The sequence below is a fragment of the Trachurus japonicus genome, chromosome 12, assembly GCF_045865225.1.
Source record: "Trachurus japonicus isolate A0001 chromosome 12, Traja_1.0".
NCBI lineage: Eukaryota > Metazoa > Chordata > Actinopteri > Carangiformes > Carangidae > Trachurus > Trachurus japonicus.
This window is the reverse complement of record NC_140918.1, coordinates 5,499,243-5,524,659: the sequence shown is the minus strand read 5'-3', so window position 1 is coordinate 5,524,659 and position 25,417 is coordinate 5,499,243. Positions and strand designations below refer to the sequence as shown.

At 46.7% G+C, this 25,417-nt stretch overlaps 1 protein-coding gene and 1 pseudogene across 2 annotated transcripts; one reads left to right on the top strand and one right to left on the bottom strand.

The window, feature by feature from the left end:
• Positions 1 to 2,176: 2,176 nt before the first annotated feature.
• On the top strand, positions 2,177 to 24,907 carry LOC146976936 (alpha-mannosidase 2-like). Of its 2 annotated transcripts, XM_085792700.1 has the most exons (25): positions 2,177 to 2,252; positions 2,359 to 2,475; positions 3,295 to 3,446; positions 3,934 to 4,158; positions 4,411 to 4,555; positions 10,155 to 10,242; positions 10,335 to 10,418; positions 10,718 to 10,845; positions 10,920 to 11,093; positions 12,286 to 12,472; positions 12,601 to 12,778; positions 15,408 to 15,598; positions 15,919 to 16,113; positions 17,086 to 17,200; positions 17,299 to 17,366; positions 17,475 to 17,643; positions 17,867 to 18,103; positions 18,194 to 18,310; positions 18,429 to 18,543; positions 18,644 to 18,777; positions 18,865 to 19,006; positions 23,532 to 23,665; positions 23,821 to 24,015; positions 24,110 to 24,220; positions 24,317 to 24,907. In XM_085792700.1, the coding sequence occupies exons 3-25, from the start codon at positions 3,300 to 3,302 to the stop codon at positions 24,482 to 24,484; spliced, it is 3,447 nt and encodes a 1,148-aa protein (XP_085648826.1). In that variant the 5' UTR covers positions 2,177 to 2,252; positions 2,359 to 2,475; positions 3,295 to 3,299; the 3' UTR covers positions 24,485 to 24,907. The 2 variants fall into 2 exon arrangements, with proteins under 2 accessions (XP_085648826.1, XP_085648825.1); XM_085792699.1 differs by having other exon boundaries at positions 2,205 to 2,475.
• On the bottom strand, positions 15,144 to 15,252 carry LOC146976937 (5S ribosomal RNA; annotated as a pseudogene).
• Positions 24,908 to 25,417: the final 510 nt, after the last annotated feature.

Below are 25,417 nucleotides of genomic sequence, written 5' to 3'. Positions count from 1 at the left end.
CCTGAAACGCTACAAAGTCGTAAGTTGTGACTTGAAGCTGTAATTTACGATTTCAAAAGCCTGCCTGGAACGCAGCATTAGCGAAAACGACCGGACCACTTACTTCTGCTTTAAACATACAGTCGTCCTCAAAATGATTCATACCCCTGGCAAATACAGGGAATTTCTTAATTTTGTCAGTCACAGATTAGATTGGACATGAATAGGAAATGAGGGAAAGTCTGCAGCCATGACCAATTTATTTAAGTAAAGTTACATTGTTAAAGGTGTTTATTTGAAGGTTGAACAAAAATCACCATGTTCAAAATTATTCATACCCCAGTGATACCAAGACAAAAGGCCATAGGATGTTTGAACAAACCATTCTCTTTAAGGGTCTAAAGTGTTTACAATTATTTTCAATGTTTCTGGGAGTTTTTTGACCAGTTTTCTGACTATAAAAGTTGACTTGCTTGGGATATTTCAGTCATTTTCATGTCAACGCAAGACTTGCTATGGCAAAGACCAGAGAGCTCAGTGAGGACACATTGGAAATGCCAAAAAGGAAGGAAAACAATACAAAAAGGTGCCAGTGTACAGTGCAAAGTATCATCAAGACCTACCAAAAATGTCAAGAAGTACCAACGATTTAACACAGTGAAAACCCTCAAAACACTTCAGACCCTTAAAGAGAATGGTTTGTTCGAACATCCTATGGCCTTTTGTCTTGGTATCACTGGGGTATGAATAATTTTGAACATGGTGATTTTTGTTCAACCTTCAAATAAACACCTTTAACAATGTAACTTTACTTAAATAAATTGGTCATGGCTGCAGACTTTCCCTCATGTCCTATTCATGTCCAATCTGAGTTGAAATACTAATCTGTGACTGACTAAATTAAGAAATTCCCTGTATTTGCCAGGGGTATGAATAATTTTGAGGACGACTGTATATATATACAAACATACAAATATACAAACAATAAACATAAAAATATATACAGTACATTTATACATTGAAAGGGGTATTAATATTATCTTATTACATTTTATAGGTATTATTAAATCATATAGTTTTGTTTGTAATAATTTATAATATTCCAAGGTTTTTATAGCTTTTCTGTCTTTCATATTTTGTAATAGATGCATGTAATAGGCTATCTTATTTCTATTTTAAACTCATAAAACATTTTTGGATGACCATTTACATTTATGGATATAATATTTCCTTGTAAAATAAAAAGATTCAACAAAAACAATTCCTTTCCTTTCTTCATCATAAGTGAGAATTATATCTTTTTTTTTTAGTTTAATCTTAATGCCTGTCAAACATTTAAACATGTCTTCTAGTTTTATCCAATACAAATGGGTATAACGACATTTTAAAAAAAAAAGGTGACATATATTTCCTCCCTCCTCCTCCTCCTCCTCCTCATCATCATTATCACGTCTCAGCATCGCCCCCCCCTGGCTGCAGCCCAGTCCTGCACCACACCTCACTCTTATTCTGAAAGTCCAGGATTTCACAATAAAACAAACTGGACTTTGGTAAAATAAATAAATAAATACCTAATTAAATAAATAAATAAATAACACACTTGGACACCAGCAAGAATGACACCACAGCTTCCACGTGGGTGGATTCTCCTCTGAAAGATATTTATTTATGACCCACTGACACTGGTTACAAAATATACATAAAAAAAAAGACATAAAATGCTCTAAAATGCGCAGAAAGTGCTAAGTAGAGCAAGCTATACTAAGCTGGTTTACTAAACGGTTTAGAAGGACTCATGGTTTGATTAAAGGTAACTATAATTATCAGTAAGGGTAAATATCATAAGAATAAATATGAAAACAGTACTTGTTGCCTAGTCTATGAATGATTTATGTGAAACTCTAAGTATCCTGCTCTTTAATCTCTGTTGATTAACACCTATGATTAATACGCATGAATCATTTTTGTCATAATGTAACCCTCCTATAATTATTATTGTTTTTTTTATTTCCTCTTGTTTTTGGGTATTTCTGTTTGTTCTGTCACACAACACAAATGTTGTTTTATATACCATTATAAAGTAGGCCCTATGTATGACTGAATATGTGTGTGAGTTTTGAACTGTACAGTTTCTTGTGCAAACTCATGTGAGTAAAATGGACTTTGAATTGTTTAACTAACAATAAGCGGATGTGACGTTTCCGCAGTGCTGAATCAGCTGAACCAGGCCGGAAGCAAAACAAACGTCAGTGCGCACGAGCAGCGGCGGCGTCGTGAGCTCGCGCCGCCCAGGCACAAAACTCACTCTCACTTTTTTTTTTTTTTTAATTAATGAAACGTGTTTTAATTTTTTTAATATTTATTGTTTCCTCGGGAAAGTCACACTCGGACGTCACAGGACAGATGAACAACGTCACGAGACTGTGCGGAGCGCGAGACCTGCTACCGGTGTGAGCTGAAGGAGGAAGTTAGAGAGAAGTTGTTTTAACTCAGGAGGTGAGTCCATAGGAAACCACTCATCTATAAGATCAATCGGTTAGTCTATCTGAAACAGCTTCAGTCCACATCCTGCACCAGGGCACAGTCTGTGAATGATGTGAAACAAATAGTGACAGAATTATAACTAAATGAACAGAAATAAGTACATAATAATAATAACAATAGTGATTTTTCAAAGCAGCAGAAAAACAAAAATCACAGAGAAACCAAAGAACATAAAAGGAAGAGACAGATCAAACAAATAGAGCTTTAAATGTAATCAGTAAGATCTTACAGTCAATCCTAAAACCCACTGGGAGTCAGTGTAAAGATCCTAAAACAGGTGTAATATGATCTGGCAGCTAAAGTCTGAACAGGCTGGAAAGAAGACTGTCGCTGTGATGAGATAAAACTAAAGCATGTGAAGCATGTGCAAGGGTCTCAGTATCTTTAAAAGCTAAAAGTCTTACTGTTGCAATGTTTTCTAGGATGATAAAAACAAAGTTGCACCATCTTTGTGGTGTGTTGCTCAAAGTTTAAACTGTTATCAAACCACTCACACTCCAGGCTTGATGTTATTCAAAATGGCACCAGCAGATGTCACAATATGATTTATCATGTGTTCGGACCCAATGACATTTACTTCTGCTTTTTCAGCTGAAGTAAATGGTTTGCTTGTCTTCCTTTTCTTTTTTTTAATCAAGAAGACAGCCGCCGAGTGAGCTCAGTGCTCCAGGATTGAACAGAAAAACCTACTTTTGTTACTAGAATGAATTTACTCTAATCAAAATTTTTATTTTCTTTATTAACACTGATGCAATTTGTTGTCCATCGTAGTCGTGATGAGGAACAGGAGTTGGGTCCTGGCGCTGCTGGTGAGTGGCGTTTTCTTCTTGGCCATGATGACACTGTACCGCATGCTGGAGCTGATGCCGAAGACGGAGCTTCAGCAGCACCAAAGAGAATCCACCGGCGGTGAGGTGGAGAAAGTAAGTAACACACTAAACAGGAAGTTTGTAAAGCAGAAGTACTAAAGCAGAAGTAAGCAGAATATTTGGGTTAATATAAGTCTTAAATAGTTATATCTTCCGACAGCAATCACTTCTATAGAGTGTTTGGTCCGAAACACGGGTCTGTCAGTCACTCTGCTCTGCTCTGAGCCGAGGAGAAAACTTTCCTTCCTACTTCCTACAACCTTTATCCAATGAGGAGAGAGAACGGCATAAAGGGGCGGTCCTCTCTCTGTGTGCAGCCAAGGGATGCGCGTGAATGTGGTGACGTAGGGACGAGGGCGGGGACTGCTAACTCCATCGGCTGACAGGAAGTTAGCCAAAACGACCGAATCGCTTACTTCTGCTTTAATGTCATGATTGTAAATGTATGTTTTAAATCTGGACCCCAGTAAGACTATAGCGGTAATGGGAATCCTGACAAATAAACAAATAAACGTTCAATATGTTTTTAACCTTTCTGCAGGACTTGTCCCGCCTCCAGAAGAGGATTGACAAGTTAGAGCGCCTCCTCCGTGAAAACAACCGCCTGGTTGCTGCACTACAGGACTCTCTGGTCCACCGCAAAGATTCATGGAAAACTGGTGGAGCAGGATCCAACGTGAGCTCGGGCCCCGTCCACAACCGGGTCGACCCCTCCCCCGGCTGCCAGGTGGCCAAAGAGATGAAAGACGGAGCTGACGGCGTTCAGGTTAGTCAAGTTCCTGATGTTGTAGCCAGTGAGGCCATCAAAGTTCACACAACAGTAGTAATAAAACAATAACAGTAATAACAATAGAGTAAATGAAAGCAGCAGGTTGAAAATTGATTTTTATTTTTCAAAAATTAATTGAACTTTAGAAGTGATGGTCATTGATAAATTAATTATAGATTGATTACCTTAAATTGGTGGAGGTAGGCGACTTGACTGTTGTCCTGTGTTTCCATGACGACCCCGTATCAGCTGCTGGACGTTTATGACCTCCTGGCCTTTGACAACCCCGACGGCGGTGCCTGGAAACAGGGCTTTGAGATCCATTACCAAGAAAACGAGTGGGATGAGCAGCCGCTGGAAGTTTTCCTGGTCCCACATTCACACAACGACCCCGGTCAGCAACAACAACAACAACAACAACAACAAAACAACATATACCCAAATAGCAAATGTTTTGGCTGTATTCTGGCACCCCTTTGTCATTTTGGGCTTTCTTTTGGTTTTGTGAAAGCCCTTTGGCTCAAATGTGGTATGATTATGGTTAGCCTTAAAGGGACAACGAGGAGTTTTGGAAAAGCGAAGCGTTTTCACACTACCTTTATGAGCCTCCGCGCGCACCGTAAAATTCTTTTGACCGGCGCAAGACGGACTCATGTTTTCATTCATCAATAATTAAAGTCAAAGGTTCAAAGAGGTTCAGATACCACCGTAGTTCCGGCGATTCAGCTACGTTATTCTCATGACTCGTTGCGAAACTGAAAGTAAAGAAATGCTGGTCGGCTCGACCAGCATCTCCGCCACCACTAATAAAACAAAATAACGATAGAGACAGAACGATATATTTATCGAAAATGGGCCCATTAACAAGTGTGGGTAGCGGAGATTCATCCACATTAACGTGAGACTTTTTTATAACTGATTAGAAACTCCTCGTTGTCCCTTTAAAGCAGTACTTAAGAACTTTCAGTTTTGGTTGAGTTTGGCGGCGCCAGTGGCCCAAAGCGGTAGTGTTTTGCCTGAAGGAAGACTCCATTTCCCATGAGCACCAGCGCGTAGCGCCGTAAACATCCTGATCTCCCGGTGCATGGAAATTAACAGAAGACGTCGTCCAAACTAAGTTTCTGTTACCAGCGGATCATTTCACAGTAAACACACATACACATACACAATCAGACGGAAAGGTGCCGCATTGCTGCTCCCTCCTCGTCGTGACTCGCGAAAGTGAAAGTGAAACTTAAGTGAGAGCCGGGTTCCTACCATGCTCCTCAAAGCTGCTTAGTGCCAGTGAAGGTGATACAGACCCCCTCAGGCCATGACAGAGGTGTCATTCAACCTGTTATTAGGGCTGGGTATCAATCAAAATTTTTCGATACCGATACCCAATGTTCCTAGCCTGATGCATCAGCCGCTTATTTCATTACATTTCATATAGCGTCTGAACACCAGCCATAGGGATTCGTTTGCTTCCGGGAGGCGGTTGCTTACATTTGCTTCAACTAATCGCTGCTGCTTGGTGGTCACGTGTGCTATACACCGGTTAAGCTCATAGGTTAATCTTGAGCGATTGAGTTCAACGTCATCGCCTTCACTTACCCGTCTGTTCGCTGATTGGTCCGTCCGCTCTGGCGGACGGAGCAAACCGAAACGCATTGCTAGTGTCCTGACTACATGGTTGAGGCAAATGAAATTTGCCGGAACCAGTAGGCGGCGCTAGCCTGGCTACAATGTTCCCTCTAATTTTCAAAACTCCTGAGCAGAAATTCAACTCCCCTGATGACCTGCTTGAGCGACTGAGCGACAGCTTAAGCGTACACAATATGCTGGTGTTATGGCCTCACCTCTCCAACTCCAAATATCAATACAATTGGCTATTACTATTATGATTAATAACAGATTATTTTGACAACATTACCTAGGCTACTCCATATCTAGTTACAGTTAATGATAACAAAATACAATATTGTTTTGGCAAAATAGATAACTAACATCAAGTTGGTGTCATCAACTCTTGGCACAGAAGCATTCTTGATATGAACAGTAATAATAATTCTCAAGCAAAAACTTAAATCGTAGTTGCACTACAGACCACGGTTAAGGTCATAAATTTCACAATTCGAAGCGCACATTAGGGAGAAATAAACAATAAATTAGTCGGGGATATTTGAGTGTGCAACTTTTTTTGTCTTCTGGGCAAAGAGGTGGGGAGCACTGAGCAATTGCACAGTAAAACACCTTAGAGGGAACAGTGCCGATACCTTCACTTCGATACCGGTTCCTGAACAATACTTTTTTCGATACCAATTTTATCATATCAGTTATGGCAGTTATGGCATATATCTGGTTAACCAAGACATTGGGCAAAGAGCGGGATAAAATAGAAGGGTGGTATGGCATGTTTATGGCAAGCCAGAAGATTGGGCGAAGGGCGGCAACGTCCGATGGTTTGTTTCGGCATGTGTTTGTATAGCCAAAGGATAGCCAAAAGACCAAGCAAACGGCGGGAATTTCTACCCAGACGACAGTTTCAACTGACGACAGTCCTCCTACTTCATTTTCTCAAGCTGATCAACACGGAGGTATGTGCATATTATACATTTAAATTTAGTAAAATCTGATCTTCTATCATTGCCTTGTTTAAATACCCGATAAGGTTTACGTTTTCTGCACAGAATTGGTAGCCGACTAACCTTTGCACAGATAGTAGCTAACTTAGCTTAGCAGCAGCTGCACGCTGTCCCCAGAGCAGCGTTCAAGGAGACCGATTACTCAAACAAAAACAAGATCACACAGTTTATAAAAAACATTATGTTTTGATTTTAGTTTAAAACCGTTTTTACATATCAGAGGACTACCATATTCACACACAGGGTACCTGAGAGTGTCTATTATCATAATCTGTAAAAAAACGGTTTTGACGAGTTTACTCGTCAATGGTCGCGAAAGAGTTAAAAAAAATTTATTATTTATTTTTAAAGCAGAAGTAAGTGGTCCGGTCGTTTTCGCTAATGCTGCGTTCCAGTCAGGCTTTTGAAATCGTAAATTACAGCTTCAAGTCACAACTTACGACTTTGTAGCGTTCCAGGCAACCCACTCGTGTTTTTCCGACCTGTTTTACCGGTGAAAGTCACTATAACGGCCACTCGTAACTTCCGACCTGTGAACTCGTACCAGATCGAACTGGTCGGAAAAATACGAGTTTCCTTGAACGCACCATAACAGTCCTCGTCCCTCCGTCACCACATTCACAGCGTCCCTTGGCTGCACACACAGCCCTGCATGCCGTTCTCTCTCCTCATTGGATAAAAACTGTAGGATACGATAAATGTTTTCTCCTCGGCTCAGAGCAGAGCAGAGTGACTGACAGACCCGTGTTTCAGACCAAACACTCTATGTAAGTGATTGCTGTCGGAAGATATAACTATTTAAGACTTATATTAACACAAATATATCACTTACTTCTGCTTTAAGAAAAAAATAACACGAAAAAAGAAAACGCACGATTAACGCTGTGACATTGGAAGATCGGCCGTCGCCGTCTTGTAATGTTACAGAAAACCTGCATATGTTTTTTTCTCCTCATGTTCCTTGTTCTTCTTAACAGGCTGCTCTCTCTCTCTGACAGCTGATTTTTAAATACCATGAATGGAAAGCACAAGAAACATCCATGTTTCTGGAGGTTTCTTATGTTTCTTTTCCATTCATATTGCTGTGATTTCAAGCAAAAAAGAAAACGATGCGATTAATCGCGATTTAAAATTTTAATTGTTTGACAGCCTTAACACTACTGTTTCAAAATGTCCTGTGTTCTCAAGGTGCCGTAGACGAAACCCTGACTGCAGCTGTTTCAGACAAGGAGGTGGAGGTGATGGGAATCTGGGCCTTGGTGTGAAGAGAGACAAAAAATACAAGCTGAAACTGACAGTTAAGACAGACAGTTTTGATGAACAAATTAAACTTTCTTCATTTCTAATATTTTTACACTTGTATTTTTGTACAGTATTACTGTAGACTATTTGATCAGATTTTTTCTGATTCTGTTTTTATATGGATGTAATTTCTACATGTTCTGTACAGTTCATTGAAGGCAATTTTGAAGTATGAAAAAATACAATTTTAAAGGGAAACTTGTGTGTTTCTTAATTTCTCATATTGATTTTGTGTGATTTAAGTGATCTATATAGGTATCGAACAACTTAATCAGTACTGCTATTGCACTAAAATTATCATTTTTGGGGGGGGCAGATGGAAGGTGTGTTACAGATCAGATGAAAAAAAAGAGTACCAGTTTTATTCTGTCAACCACATTTGGGCCACAATGATTCAACAGAACTGAGCCACACGTATTCTGTATGTGTGTATTATGTAAGGGATAATGCCCGACGAGGTGTCCATTATCAGAAATTAATGGACGACGCGGAGGCGTGAACCGTCCGACGCGAAGCGGAGGACGGTTGCTTCCGCGAAGTCCATTAATCTCTGATAATCGGACACCTCGAAGGGCATTATCCCGCTTATACCATGGTCACTTACGAGATAAATACATATTAAATCAATTACTTGTAATTTAATGTTGTTTTTACCGTTAAAATGTTGTTTTTACCGTTAAAATCATACGTCTTTAAAATCCTGCCCTATGATCCTTTAAGCGGCTGAGCCGAGCGGACTATTTAATAAACTCGTCGGCGACAAAAGAGAAAAAAAGAGGGACCCGCTGTGACCGCAGCGTAACGTTACAGCCAGTGACTCTGCCACAGCCTGGATCAGTGAAGGGAGGTGAGGTGACGGCAAATGTTACGTGACACAAAGTTTTTCAGAGGTCCAGTGCACTTCTTACCGCTTGTGTGTTTACAGACTCCAGTGCCGTGATGCGCTGAAAAAAAGTTGTTTTGGTCCGAGTGTCCGTTGCCGTGGTTACTAACAAGCGTTTGAGCCAGCGCAGTAATGTTTAGAACGTAATCAGGCTATTTTACCGGAACATCTTTATGGGTGTCCATTATCACTTTTTAATGGACACCCAGCAGCCAATCAGAATCGAGGATTCACCCAGACCATGGTATAATTGAATTTAGTTTACTCCTGGTAGAAGCCTGGTTTTGTTATGGTTCAGTTTGGGCTTAATATACCTTAGGGCCAGATGTGGCCCATCATTCACTTCCAACAGTGGGCCAGTTGAAAGGTTTGGTGTATATTAGTTTAGGTTCTGGGTAAAATCTGGATTTTGGTCTGTCAGCCACATAGGGGCCACATAAGAGCCAGTAGGGTTTACCTGATCACAGCCATACAGGCATGCCCTATGAGGCCCAGCTATAAGCCATATGTAGTTGGTACAGTTCTGGTAGAGGTCTGGTTATGTTATGGTTAAGCATAGCTTTCATATAATTGGGCCAGATATGGGCCGTCATTCACTTCCGTAAGTGGGCCAGATCTTTGCTGTTTATTTGGGCCACATCCAAGCCAAGGGAACTTTGCTATTGGGGATGCAAGCATAGCACAGACCAGTGATGGTTTTACTGGGCTGGGGACCTGCAACCTGCCAGCCTGGAGTCAGTCAACAGTAAATTCAAAAATGATGATGAAATAATATTAATCTTCCTATTGTTTTTTTTTTAAAGATACACATAGACACACAGCAAGGTAAACAGCTAGTTTTGGGTGAGTTTTGGCCTCTCTCTGGGTCACTTTTGGCTATTTTTTGGGCTCTCTTTGGGGCAGTTTTGGCTACTTTTTGGGCTCTCATTGGGTCAGTTTTGGCTACTTTTTGGTTGGATTGTGGGGATTTGGGGCTCTTTTGGGGCAGTTCTGGCTGTATTTTGGAAGGCCACAATTAGTTTTGGGTGAGTTTTGGCCTCCTTTTGGTTTGATTTTGGCTTGCCTATTTTGGGCCATTTAGGGCCCGGAAGCCTGGCCATAATCTTGCCAAAATGACCAGCCAGATTTGGGCCAAAATGATGCCAAAAGGTTTTTGCTATCTTACGTGTGTGTGTTTGTTGCAGGTTGGTTGAAAACCTTTGACGGTTACTATCAGGATCAGACGAGACACATCCTCAACAACATGGTGGTCAAACTGAGCGAGGACAGCAGGTGATCAACCGTCATTAAAACATGCTTTGACCCTGTTTACCTGAGCTGCAGCAGCAGAACTAACCGTTGCCGTGGTGACTGCTCTTCATCAGGAGGAAGATGATCTGGGCAGAAATCAGTTATTTTTCCAAATGGTGGAACGACATTGATGAGCAGAAGAGGGAGATGGTCAAACGGTGACGTCTTTTCATTTTCTATCACTTCGGTTTTTAACCTCTTCATTTTTGACCACTTTATTTTCTACCTCTTCATTTTTGACCACTTCATTTTCGACCTCTCTGTTTTTGACCACTTCATTTTCTACCTCTTCATTTTTGACCACTTCATTTTCGCCTTCTTCATTTTTGACCACTTCTTACTATCACACTCAGTTCCTCTTTTCCTCTATCATCCATCTTTATGTTTATATCTTTATACATATGCAGTATTTATAATTTTAAGTCTTATATTTACACTTTTCACTTCCTGTCTGCAGCCTGCTGGGGGCGGGGCAGCTGGAGCTCGTGACGGGCGGCTGGGTGATGGCGGACGAAGCGAACTCTCACTACTTCGCCCTGTTGGATCAGCTGATCGAGGGACACCAGTGGATCCAGAGACACCTGGGTTTGTGTTGTGTAGCTCCGCCTCCATCGCCTCAACAGGCTTCCGTAGTTTTACACCTTTCTCTTCTCTCTCAGGTGTGAAGCCAAGCAGCGGCTGGGCCATAGATCCTTTTGGCCACTCCCCCTCTATGGCCTACCTGTTGAAGGGGGCGGGGCTTAGCAACATGGTCATCCAACGAGTTCACTACGCTGTCAAGAAACACTTTGCTCAGCAACAGACACTGGAGTTTCAATGGCGACAGAGCTGGGGTAAAAACAATTAACAAGTGAAGATGAAAGATGTTGCCTGATAATAATAATTAGGGAGAGAACCACGGGGGTGTGATCTCTGTCAACATGGGAATCAAACCCACAAAGTTGAGGGATATTTTGGTGTGAGTTTAACCCGAAGCTAATCAGACATGACATTAAGGAGCTCTGAACTTCTGTGCTGCGTTGTCACTGTATACTGCACCTATAATAAGTGAGTGATTCTATAGCGTCCGGTACCTGAATGCAGGTGTGTTTGATATGTGACCTATGATTAATTGAAAGGTCACTACCTTGAGCAGGTCTGTTCACATTTTATTAACATAAAGGTGTGATAACGTGTCCGCCACCTGCACTCTACATGTTGCCTTAAAGGGATAGTTCAACATTTTGGCAAATTGGCCCATTGCCATAATCCCTATATTCTTAGGAGTAGGTCCGTTACCTTTATTTGTCGGTGCAAGCTACTTTTAGAACGGCAGAGCAGAGCCGCGAGCTGCTCAGAGCTACGCTATGGAGGCTGATGGGATTTATTGGTTTCCCTCATCAAACTCATGAAATACACAATCCAACAACTCGCTCTGGTGGACAAGTTGTGACCTGCACATTCACCAGGCTATGAGATAATAACAGAACTTTACCAGACAGAGTTGTTTTAGAGGTAAATGCAGAGACTGCTTGCTGAAAAACTGCCCCTGACGGGAACGTGCATCAGCGGTTTTGCATGAATTTACCTCTAAAACAACTCTGTCTCGTAACGTTCTGTTATTATGTCATAGCGTGGTGAATGTGCAGGTCACAACTTGTCCACCAGAGCGTTTTGGAGTTGTTGGATTGTGTATTTCATGAGTTTGAAGGAAACCAAGAAATCCCATGAGCCTCCGTAGCATAGCTCTGAGCAGCTCGCGGCTCTGCTCCGCCGTTCTAAAAATAGCTTGCACCGACAATTAAAGGTAACGAACCTCCTGCTATGACTATAGGGATTATTGCCACGGGCCAATTTGCCAAAATGTTGAACTATCCCTTTAACGTCGTTGGTTTGATTCCCATGTTGACAGAGATCACACCTCTGTGGCACTAACGAAAACAATAATTTTGTAAAGTTATAATAAGTTTATTTCCAGATGTTTCTGTTCTTGGGTCAAAATCAGTGACGAATTCTTTCGTTTCTCTTACACACTTCCTGTATCAGACTCCTCCCTCCGCAATGACATCACATGTCACATGATGCCGTTCTACAGCTACGACGTGCCTCACACGTGTGGTCCAAACCCGTCGGTCTGTTGTCAGTTTGACTTCCACCGCCTGCCGGGGGGGCGGGTCACCTGTCCGTGGAGAATAGCACCGCAGCCAATCACAGAGGAGAATGTCCAGCAGCGGTAGGCAGGAGGCGGGGCCAGCCATAACAATAATTACATGATTAATCAACAGTTGGTCAATTAGAGTGGAGGCTTTTATTGTGTCAGAGCTCTACTCAGGTGTGTGATACTGCTCTGTGTCGCCTCAGCGCTCTCCTCCTGTTGGACCAGTACCGTCAGAAGTCCCGTCTCTTCCGTTCTCCGGTTCTCCTCATTCCCCTTGGTGACGACTTCCGGTTTGTGGAGTCCGGTGAGTGGGACGCTCAGTTCTCAAACTACCAGAAACTCTTCGACTACTTCAACCAGCACCCGGAGCTCCACGTCAAGGTGAGCACTCGGGAGGGGGCGGGGCTAAACACCACAGGGTTTCTACCAGGGCCTTAAAAAGTCTAAAATTTGAAAATCAAAGTTTTAGGGGCACTCGGAACAGGTCTGACTTGCTGCCGGCAATGCGAACCAAGCTCCTGCTCCGGTCGTACAGGGACCGTACAGCCCTCAGCAGAGGGCCTCTGACCCCATACTCCCGGAGCTCCTCCCACAGGATGCCACGTGGGACACGGTCAAAAGCCTTCTCCAAGTCCACAAAACACATGTGGACTGATTGGGCAAACTCCCATGCGCCCTCGAGCACCCTGTGGAGGGTGTAGAGCTGGTCCAGTGTTCCACGGCCAGGACGAAAACCGCATTGTTCCTCCTGAATCCAAGGTACGACTATCGGCCGAATTCCCCTCTCCGGTACCCTGGAATAGACTTTCCCCGGGAGGCTGAGGAGTGTGATCCCCCGATAGTTGGAACACACCCTCCGGTCCCCCTTTTTGAAGAGAGGGACCACCACCCCGGTCTGCCAGTCCAGAGGCACTGTCCCCGACTGCCACGCGATGCTGTAGAGGTGTGTCAGCCACGACAGCCCCACAACATCCAGAGACTTGAGGTACTCAGGGCGGATCTCATCCACCCCTGGTGCCTTGCCACTGAGGAGCTTCCGGACTACCTCAGTGACTTCAGCTTGGGTGATGAATGAATCAACCTCCGAGTCCTCAGCCTCTGCTTCCTCCATGGAAGGTGTGTCAGTGGGATTGAGGAGATCCTCGAAGTATTCCTTCCACCGCCCGACAATATCCCCAGTCGAGGTCAACGGCTCCCCTCCTCCACTGTACACAGTGTTGGCGGAGCACTGCTTCCCCCTCCTGAGGCGTCGGATGGTTTGCCAGAATTTCCTCGAGGCCGACCGGTAGTCCTCCTCCATGGCCTTCCCGGCCTCCCAGACCCAAGTTTTTGCTTCCGTGACCGCCCGAGCTGCCGTCCGTTTGGCCTGCCGGTACCCGTCAGCTGCCTCGGGAGTCCCTTGAGCTAGCCAGGCTCGGTAGGACTCCTTCTTCAGCTTGATGGCATCCCTTACTTCCAGTGTCCACCACCGGGTTTGGGGATTTCTGCCGCGACAGACACTGGAGACCTTATGGCCACAGCTCCGGACTGGCGCGTCAACAATGGAAGCGGAGACCATGGTCCATTCCAGACTCAATGTCTCCGGCCTCCCTCGGAATCCGGTCAAAGCTCTCCCGGAGGTGGGAGACCTCCTTGACAGGGGATTTCACCAAACGTTCCCAGCAGACTCTCACGATACGCTTGGGTCTTCCAAGTCTGACCAGCTTCCTCCCCTGCCAGCGGATCCAACTCACCACCAGGTGGTGATCAGTTGACAGCTCAGGCCCTCTCTTCACCCGAGTGTCCAAGACATACAGCCGGAGATCAGATGACACGACTACAAAGTCGATCATTGACCTCCGGCCTAGGGTGTCCTGGTGCCACGTGCACTGATGGACACCCTTATGCTCGAACATGGTGTTCGTTATGGACAAACTGTGGCTAGCACAGAAGTCCAATAACAGAACACCACTCGGTTTCAGATCGGGGAGGCCGTTCCTCCCAATCACACCTCTCCAGGTAACACTGTCGCTGCCCACATGAGCGTTGAAGTCCCCCAGCAGAACGATGGAGTCCCTGGTTGGAGCACTTTCCAGCACCCCTCCCAGGGCCTCCAGGAAGGCTGGGTACTCTGCACTGCTGTTCGGCCCGTAGGCCGAGACGACAGTGAGAGACCTATCCCCGACCCGAAGGTGCAGGGAAGCGACCCTCTTGTTAAGTGGGGAGAACTCCAACACATGGCGGCTGAGCTGGGGAGCTATGAGCACACCAGCTCGCTGCCTCTCACCATGGGCAACTCCAGAGTAGAAGAGAGTCCAGCCTCTCTCAAGGAGTTGGGTACCGGAGCCCAAACTGTGCGTGGAGGTGAGCCCGACTATCTCTAGCCAGTACCGCTCCACCTCCCGCACTAGCTCAGGCTCTTTCCCCCCCAGCGAGGTGACATTCCATGTCCCCATAGCCAGAGTCGTCGTCGGGGCCCCCGCCCAAGACCGCCACCCAAATCACATGGCACCGGCCCCTTCTGGACCCTCCCCAGGCCTGGCTCCAGGGTGGGGCCCCGGTTACGCCAGTCTGGGCGACGTACACTTCCTTGCTGTTTTCTTCTTCATAAGGGGCTTTGAACCGCTCTTAGTCTGACCCGTCACCTACGACCTGTTTGCTTTGGAGACCCTACCAGGGGCATTAAGCCCCGGACAACATAGCTCCTAGGATCATTCGAGTGCTCAAACCCCTCCACCACAGTAAGGTGGCGGTTCAAGGAGGGGTAAGCTTACAGCACCTGGTATTCCCAGGCGGTCTCCCATCCAAGTACTAACCAGGCCCGACCCTGCTTAGCTTTCGAGATCGGGCGTGCTCAGGGTAGTATGGCCGTAAGCTTCTATTGTACATTTTTGTATGTCGTGCTGTAGGTCTTAAATTTAATTCATAATGGTCCTAAAAAAGTCTTAAATTTGAGTTGCCCAGCACCAGCATAAACACACCTTATAAACTCTGACCCCCATCCTGCTTCCTTGTCTGCTTCCTGTTTCAGGCTCGTTTCGGGACTCTGTCTGATTACTTCCAGGCTCTGCACCGCCGATTCGGTGCTATGGCGACCACTCTTCCCACGCTACGTGGTGACTTCTTCACTTATGCAGACCGTGACGACCACTACTGGAGCGGCTACTTCACTTCCAGACCTTTCTACAAACGTCTGGACCGGACGCTGGAGACGACGCTCAGGTAGCTCCGCCCACTGCTCATGTTTCCTCCTGTTTATTATCTTCATTTTAATTTTTAATTTTTTTTTTTTTTTTTTTTAAAGTATATTTTTCGGCTTTTTGCCTTTATTTGATAGTGATGACAGTAGAGATAGACAGGAAATGGGGAGGCAGAGAGAGGGGGAATGACACGCAGGAAAGGTCTGCCCGACGCGGGATTCAAACCGGGGACGCCTGCGGCGAGGACTGTAGCCTCTACATGGGGCGGCCGCTCTACCCACTGCGCCACGCACCGCCCCTTTAAGTTGGTTTTAAATGTGTTGTCGTCTTTAAACTTGACAGAGCGACAGAAATCCTCTTCAGCCTGACGCTGGCTGAAATGCGTCGTTTCCATGGCAATGATCTGGACCCAGGTTTCCCTGCGCGAGAACACTTCCAGTTCCTGACGGAGGGGAGGCGGAGCCTGGCGCTGTTCCAGCATCATGACGCTGTCACTGGCACCGCCCGCGACCCTGTGGTGGTCGACTACGGCAACAGGTGGCTACTTCCTGTTAGCAAGCTAGCATGTTAGCACATTGCTGTCTCAGTTAAAGCTGAATGTGAGGTGTTTGTAAGCAACGTTTAGCGTTGTTAGTCTAAGTCAAGACTCAGATGACAATAAGTGTTAGCGCTGTCGCACATGAATCTGCTACCACTTTAGTGTTAGCATGTTTTTGTCTCATCTGTTCCTCCATGCTCTCTATTGAAGGACGTCGTCGTCACTGGCAACGGTAACAGGTACCACCTCGTTGAGTGTGAGCAGTTAGCATTTAGCAATAGCGTCCCATCATACCCATTCATTTAGCATTAGCATCTAACTTTAATTTTCCATCAGTCTCATTCACTGTTCCCTCTAAGGTGTTTTACTGTGCAATTGCTCAGTGCTCCCCACCTCTTTGCCCAGAAGACAAAAAAAGTTGCACACTCAAATATCCCCGACTAATTTATTGTTTATTTCTCCCTAATGTGCGCTTCGAATTGTGAAATTTATGACCTTAACCGTGGTCTGTAGTGCAACTACGATTTAAGTTTTTGCTTGAGAATTATTATTACTGTTCATATCAAGAATGCTTCTGTGCCAAGAGTTGATGACACCAACTTGATGTTAGTTATCTATTTTGCCAAAACAATATTGTATTTTGTTATCATTAACTGTAACTAGATATGGAGTAGCCTAGGTAATGTTGTCAAAATAATCTGTTATTAATCATAATAGTAATAGCCAATTGTATTGATATTTGGAGTTGGAGAGGTGAGGCCATAACACCAGCATATTGTGTACGCTTAAGCTATCGCTCAGTCGCTCAAGCAGGTCATCAGGGGAGTTGAATTTCTGCTCAGGAGTTTTGAAAATTAGAGGGAACATTGGTCTCATTCATGTTGTAGCATTGTGTTGTCTGTCTGTCGCGTCTGCTTTTTAAATAAAGTTTTTCAGTCTCAAAGAAAATTGAACAGAGAATTTTTTTTCAGGTTGTTTCGATCCATCCTGAACCTGCGAAAGGTGTTGCAGAGTTCTGCCCAATGGCTGCTCCTATTGGACAAGAGCCTGTACCACCATGACCAATCAAAACCCTTCCTGCTAATGGTGACCTCTGACCTCTGACCCTAGTTTTAGGCTTGTTTGTTTGTAGAGATAACTGAGTGACTTCACAGTAACACGTTGTTATTGGTCATTTTCTTCAGGATGATGTCATCTCAGCTCACGATGCGCTGCCTAAGAAGACGCCACTCACGCTCAGTGAGGAGCCCAGGTAAGGGGCGGGGCTTAGAGGGGGAAGAGAAAACGTTAAATTCTCACCAGAGTTCTTGATTAATCACTGATCACTGATCACTGATCTGATTATTGATGTGTGTGACAGGTTGTTGATCGTCTTCAACCCGACTGAGCAGCTCCAAACATCCGTCATCAGCGTCATCGTTGACTCTCCAGACGCTCAAGTTGTTGATGCAGAAACCGGTCGACCAATGGTGGTGCAGATCTCTGCGGTGTGGGCGGAGCCAAGCCACGCTTCAACGGAGTCGTTCCAGGTGAGAGAGGATTATCACCTGAGTGTTTACACATGGGGCAGCCATCTTTGAAAGTCAACTCTGGGGTTGTGAGGATCTTCCGACTTTCCAAGTAGGAAATCCGACCTCGGGGGGCTTTCTAGTTGAAACTTCCGACACTGAACTCAGAAATTCTGACTTCCGAGTACAAATCGAACGTACTGTTAGTCACACCTGAGTCCTTCATTTCACCTTCTCTCTGTAGCTCTCCTTCGTGGCTTCACTTCCTCCTCTGTCACTCCTCGTCTATCATGTGACCAAAGCCCCATCTGGCTCCGCCCACCGGGTGACGTACACCTTCCATCGTCGTGGGGACCCACCAACCGTCCACTCAGAACACTTCCAGGTGTCGCATCCACAAGGATCTGATGTCGACGCCCCCTTGACGCTTAGCAACAAACATTTCCAAATATGGAGTTCCCCTGAGACAGGCCTGCTGCAGGTCAGACTTTCAAATTAAAAGTCTGTTCTTGAAAATATAGAAGAGTAACAACTCAGGTCTTAACAATGTTTGTTTTATTTTGAAATTCAGAAGATCCGTCTGCGGTCCGGTCTGGTCCGTCAGGTTCAGGTCCAGTTTCTCTGGTACGGGACCAAGGGAAACGGGGAAAAGAGTGGAGCCTACCTGTTCCTGCCAGGGGAGGCCCAGGTGAGACCAGAACCAGAACCAGACGAAGTCCATCTGAACGAGATCAGTCTGAGCAGGACGACAAGTCTCTCTCTCTCTCTTTCCCCTGATTCATTGTGAATGTCTCTCGCCCCTGCAGGTCTACTCGACCTCAGATCCGCCCCTGGTTCGGGTCTCCACAGGTCCCATCTTCTCTGACATCACTTCCTGTTTCAAACACGTCACGCACACGCTCCGCGTCTACCACCTGGATGGTAATGGGACTTTATTTAACCCTTTATTAACCACTGACCCCACAGCGATTAAGATTAAAATAATGACATTAAGTAAACCTCCTGCCTCTCTCTGCCCCAGGGCATGCTGGGAAGTCCCTGGAGATTTCCAACATGGTGGACATCAGGTCAGAGGTCAACCATGAGCTCGTCATGCAGCTTGTCACCGACGTCGCCAACGGAAACCGTTTCTACACCGACCTCAACGGTTTTCAGGTTTCTGCAGTTTATTCATGGCCAATCAGATTCCTTTGTTCTGTGTGTGTGTGTTGGTGTGTATTGATTATTGATTATTGGTTACAGATGCAGCAGCGGCGAACCCTGGAGAAGCTCCCGCTGCAGGCCAACTTTTACCCAATGACGTCAGCGGCGTTCCTTCAGGACGCGACGTCGCGTGTGTCGCTGCTGTCGGCTCAGAGTCAGGGTGTTGGCGCTCTCAGAACAGGTGACCAATCAGGATCAATTAGGACTAATCAGGATCAATTAGGATCACTTTCCGTTTCGGAGCTTAATGCTGCGTTCAAAACAACTCGGAGGTCGGAATTCCCAACTTGGAATTGTGTTCACGCTGCAGGAACTCGGAAGAGAAAAAACATGGATACCCGAAGGAAGTTTGGCATATTGTGGCTCATAGCTGAATACGAAAAATATATATAAACATAATATATGCAGCAGCAAATTATGTTTATTTTGGAGGAGAGGAGACGCCAGAGATGAGTGCACATAGGCTATAATGTTATAGCCTTGATAACCCATCCATCCATCCATCCATTTTCATCCGCTATTTCCGGGTCCGGGTCGCGGGGGCAGCAGTCGGAGCAGGGATCCCCAGACTTCCCTCTCCCCGGACACTTCCTCCAGCTCTTCCGGGGGGACCCCAAGGCGTTCCCAGGCCAGCCGAGTGACGTAGTCACTCCAGCGTGTCCTGGGTCTTCGTTGGGGCCTCCTCCCGGTGGGACATGCCCGGAACACCTCACGAGGGAGGCGTCCAGGGGGCATCCGATACAGGTGCCCGAGCCACCTCAGCTGGCTCCTCTCGATGCGGAGGAAGCTCATTTCGGCCGCTTGTATCCGGGATCCCGTTCTTTCGGTCATGACCCAAAGTTCATGACCATACAGTCTCCTCTTAACAGTTGTTCTAGAGATGTGTCTGCTGCTAGAACTCTGTGTGGCATTGACCTGGTCTCTAATCTGAGCTGCTGTTAACCTGCGATTTCTGAGGCTGGTGACTCGGATGAACTTATCCTCCGCAGCAGAGGTGACTCTTGGTCTTCCTTTCCTGGGGCGGTCCTCATGTGAGCCAGTTTCTTTGTAGCGCTTGATGGTTTTTGCGACTGCACTTGGGGACACTTTCAAAGTTTTCCCAATTTTTCGGACTGACTGACCTTCATTTCTTAAAGTAATGATGGCCACTCGTTTTTCTTTACTTAGCTGCTTTTTTCTTGCCATAATACAAATTCTAACAGTCTATTCAGTAGGACTATCAGCTGTGTATCCACCTGACTTCTGCACAACACAACTGATGGTCCCAACCCCATTTATAAGGCAAGAAATCCCACTTATTAAACCTGACAGGGCACACCTGTGAAGTGAAAACCATTTCAGGTGACTACCTCTTGAAGCTCATCAAGAGAATGCAGAGTGTGTGCAAAGCAGTAATCAGAGCAAAAGGTGGCTACTTTGAAGAAACTAGAATATAAGTCGTATTTTCAGTTGTTTTACACTTTTTTGTTAAGTACATATTTCCACATGTGTTAATTCATAGTTTTGATGCCTTCAGTGTGAATCTACAATGTCAATGGTCATGAAAAGAAAGGAAACTCATTGAATGAGGAGGTGTGTCCAAACTTTTGGTCTGTACTGTAGATTGACCGGTAAATTGAGAGCTTCGCCTTTCGGCTCAGCTCCTTCTTCACCACGACGGACCGATACAATGATCGCATTACTGCGGCCGCTGCACCGATCCGCCTGTCAATCTCGCGCTCCATCCTTCCCTCACTCATGAACAAGACCCTGAGATACTTAAACTCCTCCACCTGAGGCAGGAACTCTCCCCCGACCTGGAGGGTGCAAACCACCTTTTTCCGGTCGAGAACCATGGCCTCGGACTTAGAGGTGCTGATTCTCATCCCAGCTGCTTCACACTCGGCTGCAAACCGCCCCAGTGCATGCTGAAGGTCCTGGCTCGAGGGGGCCAACAAGACAACATTGTCCGCAAAAAGCAGAGATGAAATCAAGTGGCTCCCGAACCGTACCCCCTCCGGCCCTTGGCTGCGCCTAGAAATTCTGTCCATAAAAATAATGAACAGAACTGGTGACAAAGGGCAGCCCTGCCGGAGTCCAACCGGGAACAGGTCTGACTTATCGCCGGCCATGCGAACCAAACTCCTGCTCCAGTCATACAGGGACCGTACAGCCCTCAGCAGAGGGCCTCCGACCTCATACTCCCGGAGCACCCCCCACAGGATGCCACGTGGGACACGGTCGAAAGCCTTCTCCAAGTCCACAAAACACATGTGGACTGGTTGGGCAAACTCCCATGCACCCTCGAGCGCCCTGCAGAGGGTGTAGAGCTGGTCCAGCGTCCACGGCCAGGACGAAAACCGCATTGTTCCTCCTGAATCCGAGGTTCGACTATCGGCCGAATTCTCCTCTCCAGTACCCTGGAATAGACTTTCCTCGGGAGGCTGAGGAGTGTGATCCCCCGATAGGTCCCCCTTTTTGAAGAGAGGGACCACCACCCCGGTCTGCCAGTCCAGAGGCACTGTCCCCGACTGCCACGCGATGCTGTAGAGGTGTGTCAGCCACGACAGCCCCACAACATCCAGAGACTTGAGGTACTCAGGGTGGATCTCATCCACCCCTGGTGCCTTGCCACTGAGGAGCTTCCGGACTACCTCAGTGACTTCAGCTTGGGTGATGAATGAATCAACCTCTGAGTCCTCAGCCTCTGCTTCCTCCATGGAAGGTGTGTCGGTGGGATTGAGGAGATCCTCGAAGTATTCCTTCTGCCGCCCGACAATATCCCAAGTCGAGTTTAAAGGCTCCCCTCACCTCCACTGTAAACAGTGTTGGCGGAGCACTGCTTCCCCCTCCTGAGGCGTCGGATGGTTTGCCAGAATTTCCTCGAGGCCGACCGGTAGTCCTCCTCCATGGCCTCCCCGAACTTTTCCCAGACCCGAGTTTTTGCTTCCGCAACCGCCCGGGCTGCCATCCGCTTGGCCTGCCGGTACCCATCAGCTGCCTCGGGAGTCCCCCGAGCTAGCCAGGCTCATTAGGACTCCTTCTTCAGCTTGACGGCATCCCTTACTTCCGGTGTCCACCACCGGGTTCGGGGATTGCCGCCGCGACAGGCACCGGAGACCTTACAACCACAGCTCCGGACGGCCGCGTCAACAATGGAAGCGGAGACCATGGTCCATTCGGACTCAATGTCTCCGGCCTCCCTCGGAATCCGGTCAAAGCTCTCCCGGAGGTGGGAGTTGAAGACCTCCCTGACAGGGGATTCCGCCAGACGTTCCCAGCAGACCCTCACGATACGCTTGGGTCTTCCAGGTCTGACCAGCTTCCTCCCCTGCCAGCGGATCCAACTCACCACCAGGTGGTGATCAGTTGACAGCTCAGCCCCTCTCTTCACCCGAGTGTCCAGGACGTACGGCCGGAGATCAGATGACACGACTACAAAGTCGATCATTGACCTCCGGCCTAGGGTGTCCACGTGCACTGATGGACACCCTTATGCTCGAACATGGTGTTCGTTATGGACAAACTGTGGCTAGCACAGAAGTCCAATAACAAAACACCACTTGGGTTCAGATCAGGGAGGCCGTTCCTCCCAATCACACCTCTCCAGGTAACACTGTCGCTGCCCACGTGACGTAAGTCCCCCAACAGAACGATTGAGTCCCCAGTTGGAGCACTTTCCAGCACCCCTCCCAGGGCCTCCAGGAAGGCCGGGTACTCTGCACTGCTGTTTGGCCCGTAGGCCGAGACAACAGTGAGAGACCTATCCCCTACCCGAAGGCGCAGGGAAGCGACCCTCTCGTTCAGTGGAGAGAACTCCAACACATGGCGGCCGCGCTGGGGGGCTATGAGCAAGCCCACGCCAGCGCACCGCCTCTCGCCGTGGGCAACTCCAGAGTGGAAGAGAGTCCAGCCTCTCTCAAGGAGTTGGGTACCGGAGCCCAAACTGTGCGTGGAGGTGAGCCCGACTACCTCTGGCCGATACCTCTCAACCTCCCGCACGAGCTCAGGCTCTTTCCCCACCAGCGAGGTGACATTCCATGTCCCCATAGCCAGAGTCGTTGTCCGGGCATTGGGTCGCCGGGGCCCCCGCCCACGGCTGCCACCCAGAGCCCAACGCACCGACCCCTCATGGTCCTTCCTGCGGGTGGTGGGCCTACTGGAAGGCGGGCCCACGTTGCTCTTTCGGGCTGGGCCCGGCCTGGTCCCGTGGGCCAAGACCCGGCCACCAGACGCTTGCCTGCGAGCCCCAACCCCAGGCCTGGCTCCAGGGTGGGGCCCCGGTGACGCCTTGATAACCGTTAAACGTTATTTCTGTCACATACGAGGACCACAATTTTACACAATACAACAATCAAACTTAATATAAACGTATTTCATATAGGCTACTGCAATAATACACAAAGAAATGCATTAAAACCTCAACAAATAACTTAAAATTTCTAAATTCTAACCGTTTAAGACGAGGGCTGCCATGTTTTGATTTCCAAGTTCAACGCCGTTCAATTCGTTTTTGACTCGTTTTTTTTTTCGACTTCCGAGTCTTGAACGCAGCATAAGACCAATTTCAAATTTCAATGAATAGTGTCGATTCAAAAACCCTCAAGGTTTGTTGATTTATTCCCACTGTGTCTTTATGAGCTCTGGTCAGTTAGTGAACAGACACAGGAAGCTACAGGAGCAGAGACGTGACCTCTGTCCTCTGACCTCTGACCTCTGACCTACAGGTGAGCTGCAGGTGGTTCTGGACCGGCGGCTGCAGCAGGACGATAACCGCGGCCTCGGTCAGGGCGTCACCGACAACAAGCTCACAGCGAGTCTCTACCACCTGCTGCTGGAGGACAGGAGGGGCGGGGCTCAGGTGAGGGGGCGGGGCCTTGTGTAGAGGGGGGCGGGGCCCGGTGTATAGGGGGCGGGGCCAATGTGTGATGGGTGGGTGGCGTCTAAAACCAGGACGAAGAACTCTGAGGAACCTTCTCTGCTTCATTTTGCTTTTCTTTCTGTTTTCTCTAACAGGAAGTGGGCGGGGCCACGGTCGACCATCTGTCACTGCTCGCTCACCTGACCTCGCTCTCCCTCAACCACCCGCCATTCACTATGGTTGCCCCTGGCGACACGCAGCTGCCGAAGCTCCTCCCCTTCCAGCCACTGAGCTCATCGTTGCCGTGCGACGTTCACCTGCTGAACCTGAGGACGCTGGAAGACGCACAGGTGAGGACATGAACTCTCATTCTGGGACGTTTCGTGAACCTAAAATCTGAACATTCAAATGAATAAATCTTTATTTGTGTTTGTGGGGAAACAGGAAGCAGGAAGTCCGTCGCAGGAAGTGGGTCTGCTGCTCCACAGGAAGGGCTTTGATTGTAGCTCCGCCCCTGAGCCGCTCCCTCTTTGCACCTGGAGCGCACAGGAGGAGGTACACACACACACACACACACACACACACACACACACACAAAGACACACAAACTTCCTGTTGATTGTGACGTCTCTTCCTGTTTCCTGTGTCCAGGTGAATCTCGACCACCTGTTCTCTCCTCTTGACTTCGCTTCCGTCCGTCAGTCCGGCCTCACGCTGCTGCACCAGGACGACGAGCCAGAGTCCGCCCGGCAACAGCAGCCGCACGTCACTCGGCTGCGGCCAATGGAAATCAGCGCTTTCCGTGTGGAGCTGAAATGAAGGAATTGACTTCATTCAGAGGGAGGAAAATCATGACTGTGACTTCCTGTTCCTGCTGCGAAGCCCATAGATGACATCATAACCCTGAAGGTGAAGGGCAGGATGTCAGCAGGGTCAAAGGTCAACGGACACACACTGAGCTGCAGCAGTGAATTAATTATCTGCACAACTGATCAATGTCAACATTTGTCTTTTCAGGACAAATCAATGAGTCAATTGATTGTCTTCCAAAGTGAGGACAGGTCAAAGGTCAAACACAAAAATGTATTTCATAAAACCTGTGGGTGTTTTGAACAGGTGACGTTGCTACGGCGACATAAAGGGACCAATCGTGTTGTTAGCTCAGTGTCAGGTGAATGTTTTTAAATGAATGTGGTGACTTTCACAGCTGCTGGAAATCTGCTACCTGAGTGTGGGATTGTGGGTAAATTATGTGTAAATTTAGTTTTATTGATCCGTGTGACTGTGTAATTTATTTACTTCAAAATTGACTTGTTAAGATTTTTAAATTATTTTTCTATGTTTGCTGTGAAGGGAGAGTTGAAGGGAATTCTGGGAAATTGTTAAATCGATTGGTTATTTTTTTTAATTAATGCATATTCTATATTTTTGTGAAATTTGAAAACATAAAGTGTTGGAAAAAAGTTTATTTCCATGAGTTTATTTATTTATTTTTTATAAATGTATTTATTTATTTATTTTTAATTCAACATGAATGATACAAGTCTAAGTTTTCGCATAACCCCCTTTCTGGAACAGGACCCCTCTCAGACATAAAACTTTTTTATTTTTTATTTTAATTTTCTCTCGTGTGGAGCAGATTATGGCAAGAATCGTTCACTTGGTGGTACAAGCATGAAATGTTGCACTACTCTCTAAGCGTCACTCTTTTGGAAAAAGGTGCTGGCCACTCCAAAAATTCAATATTGTGGC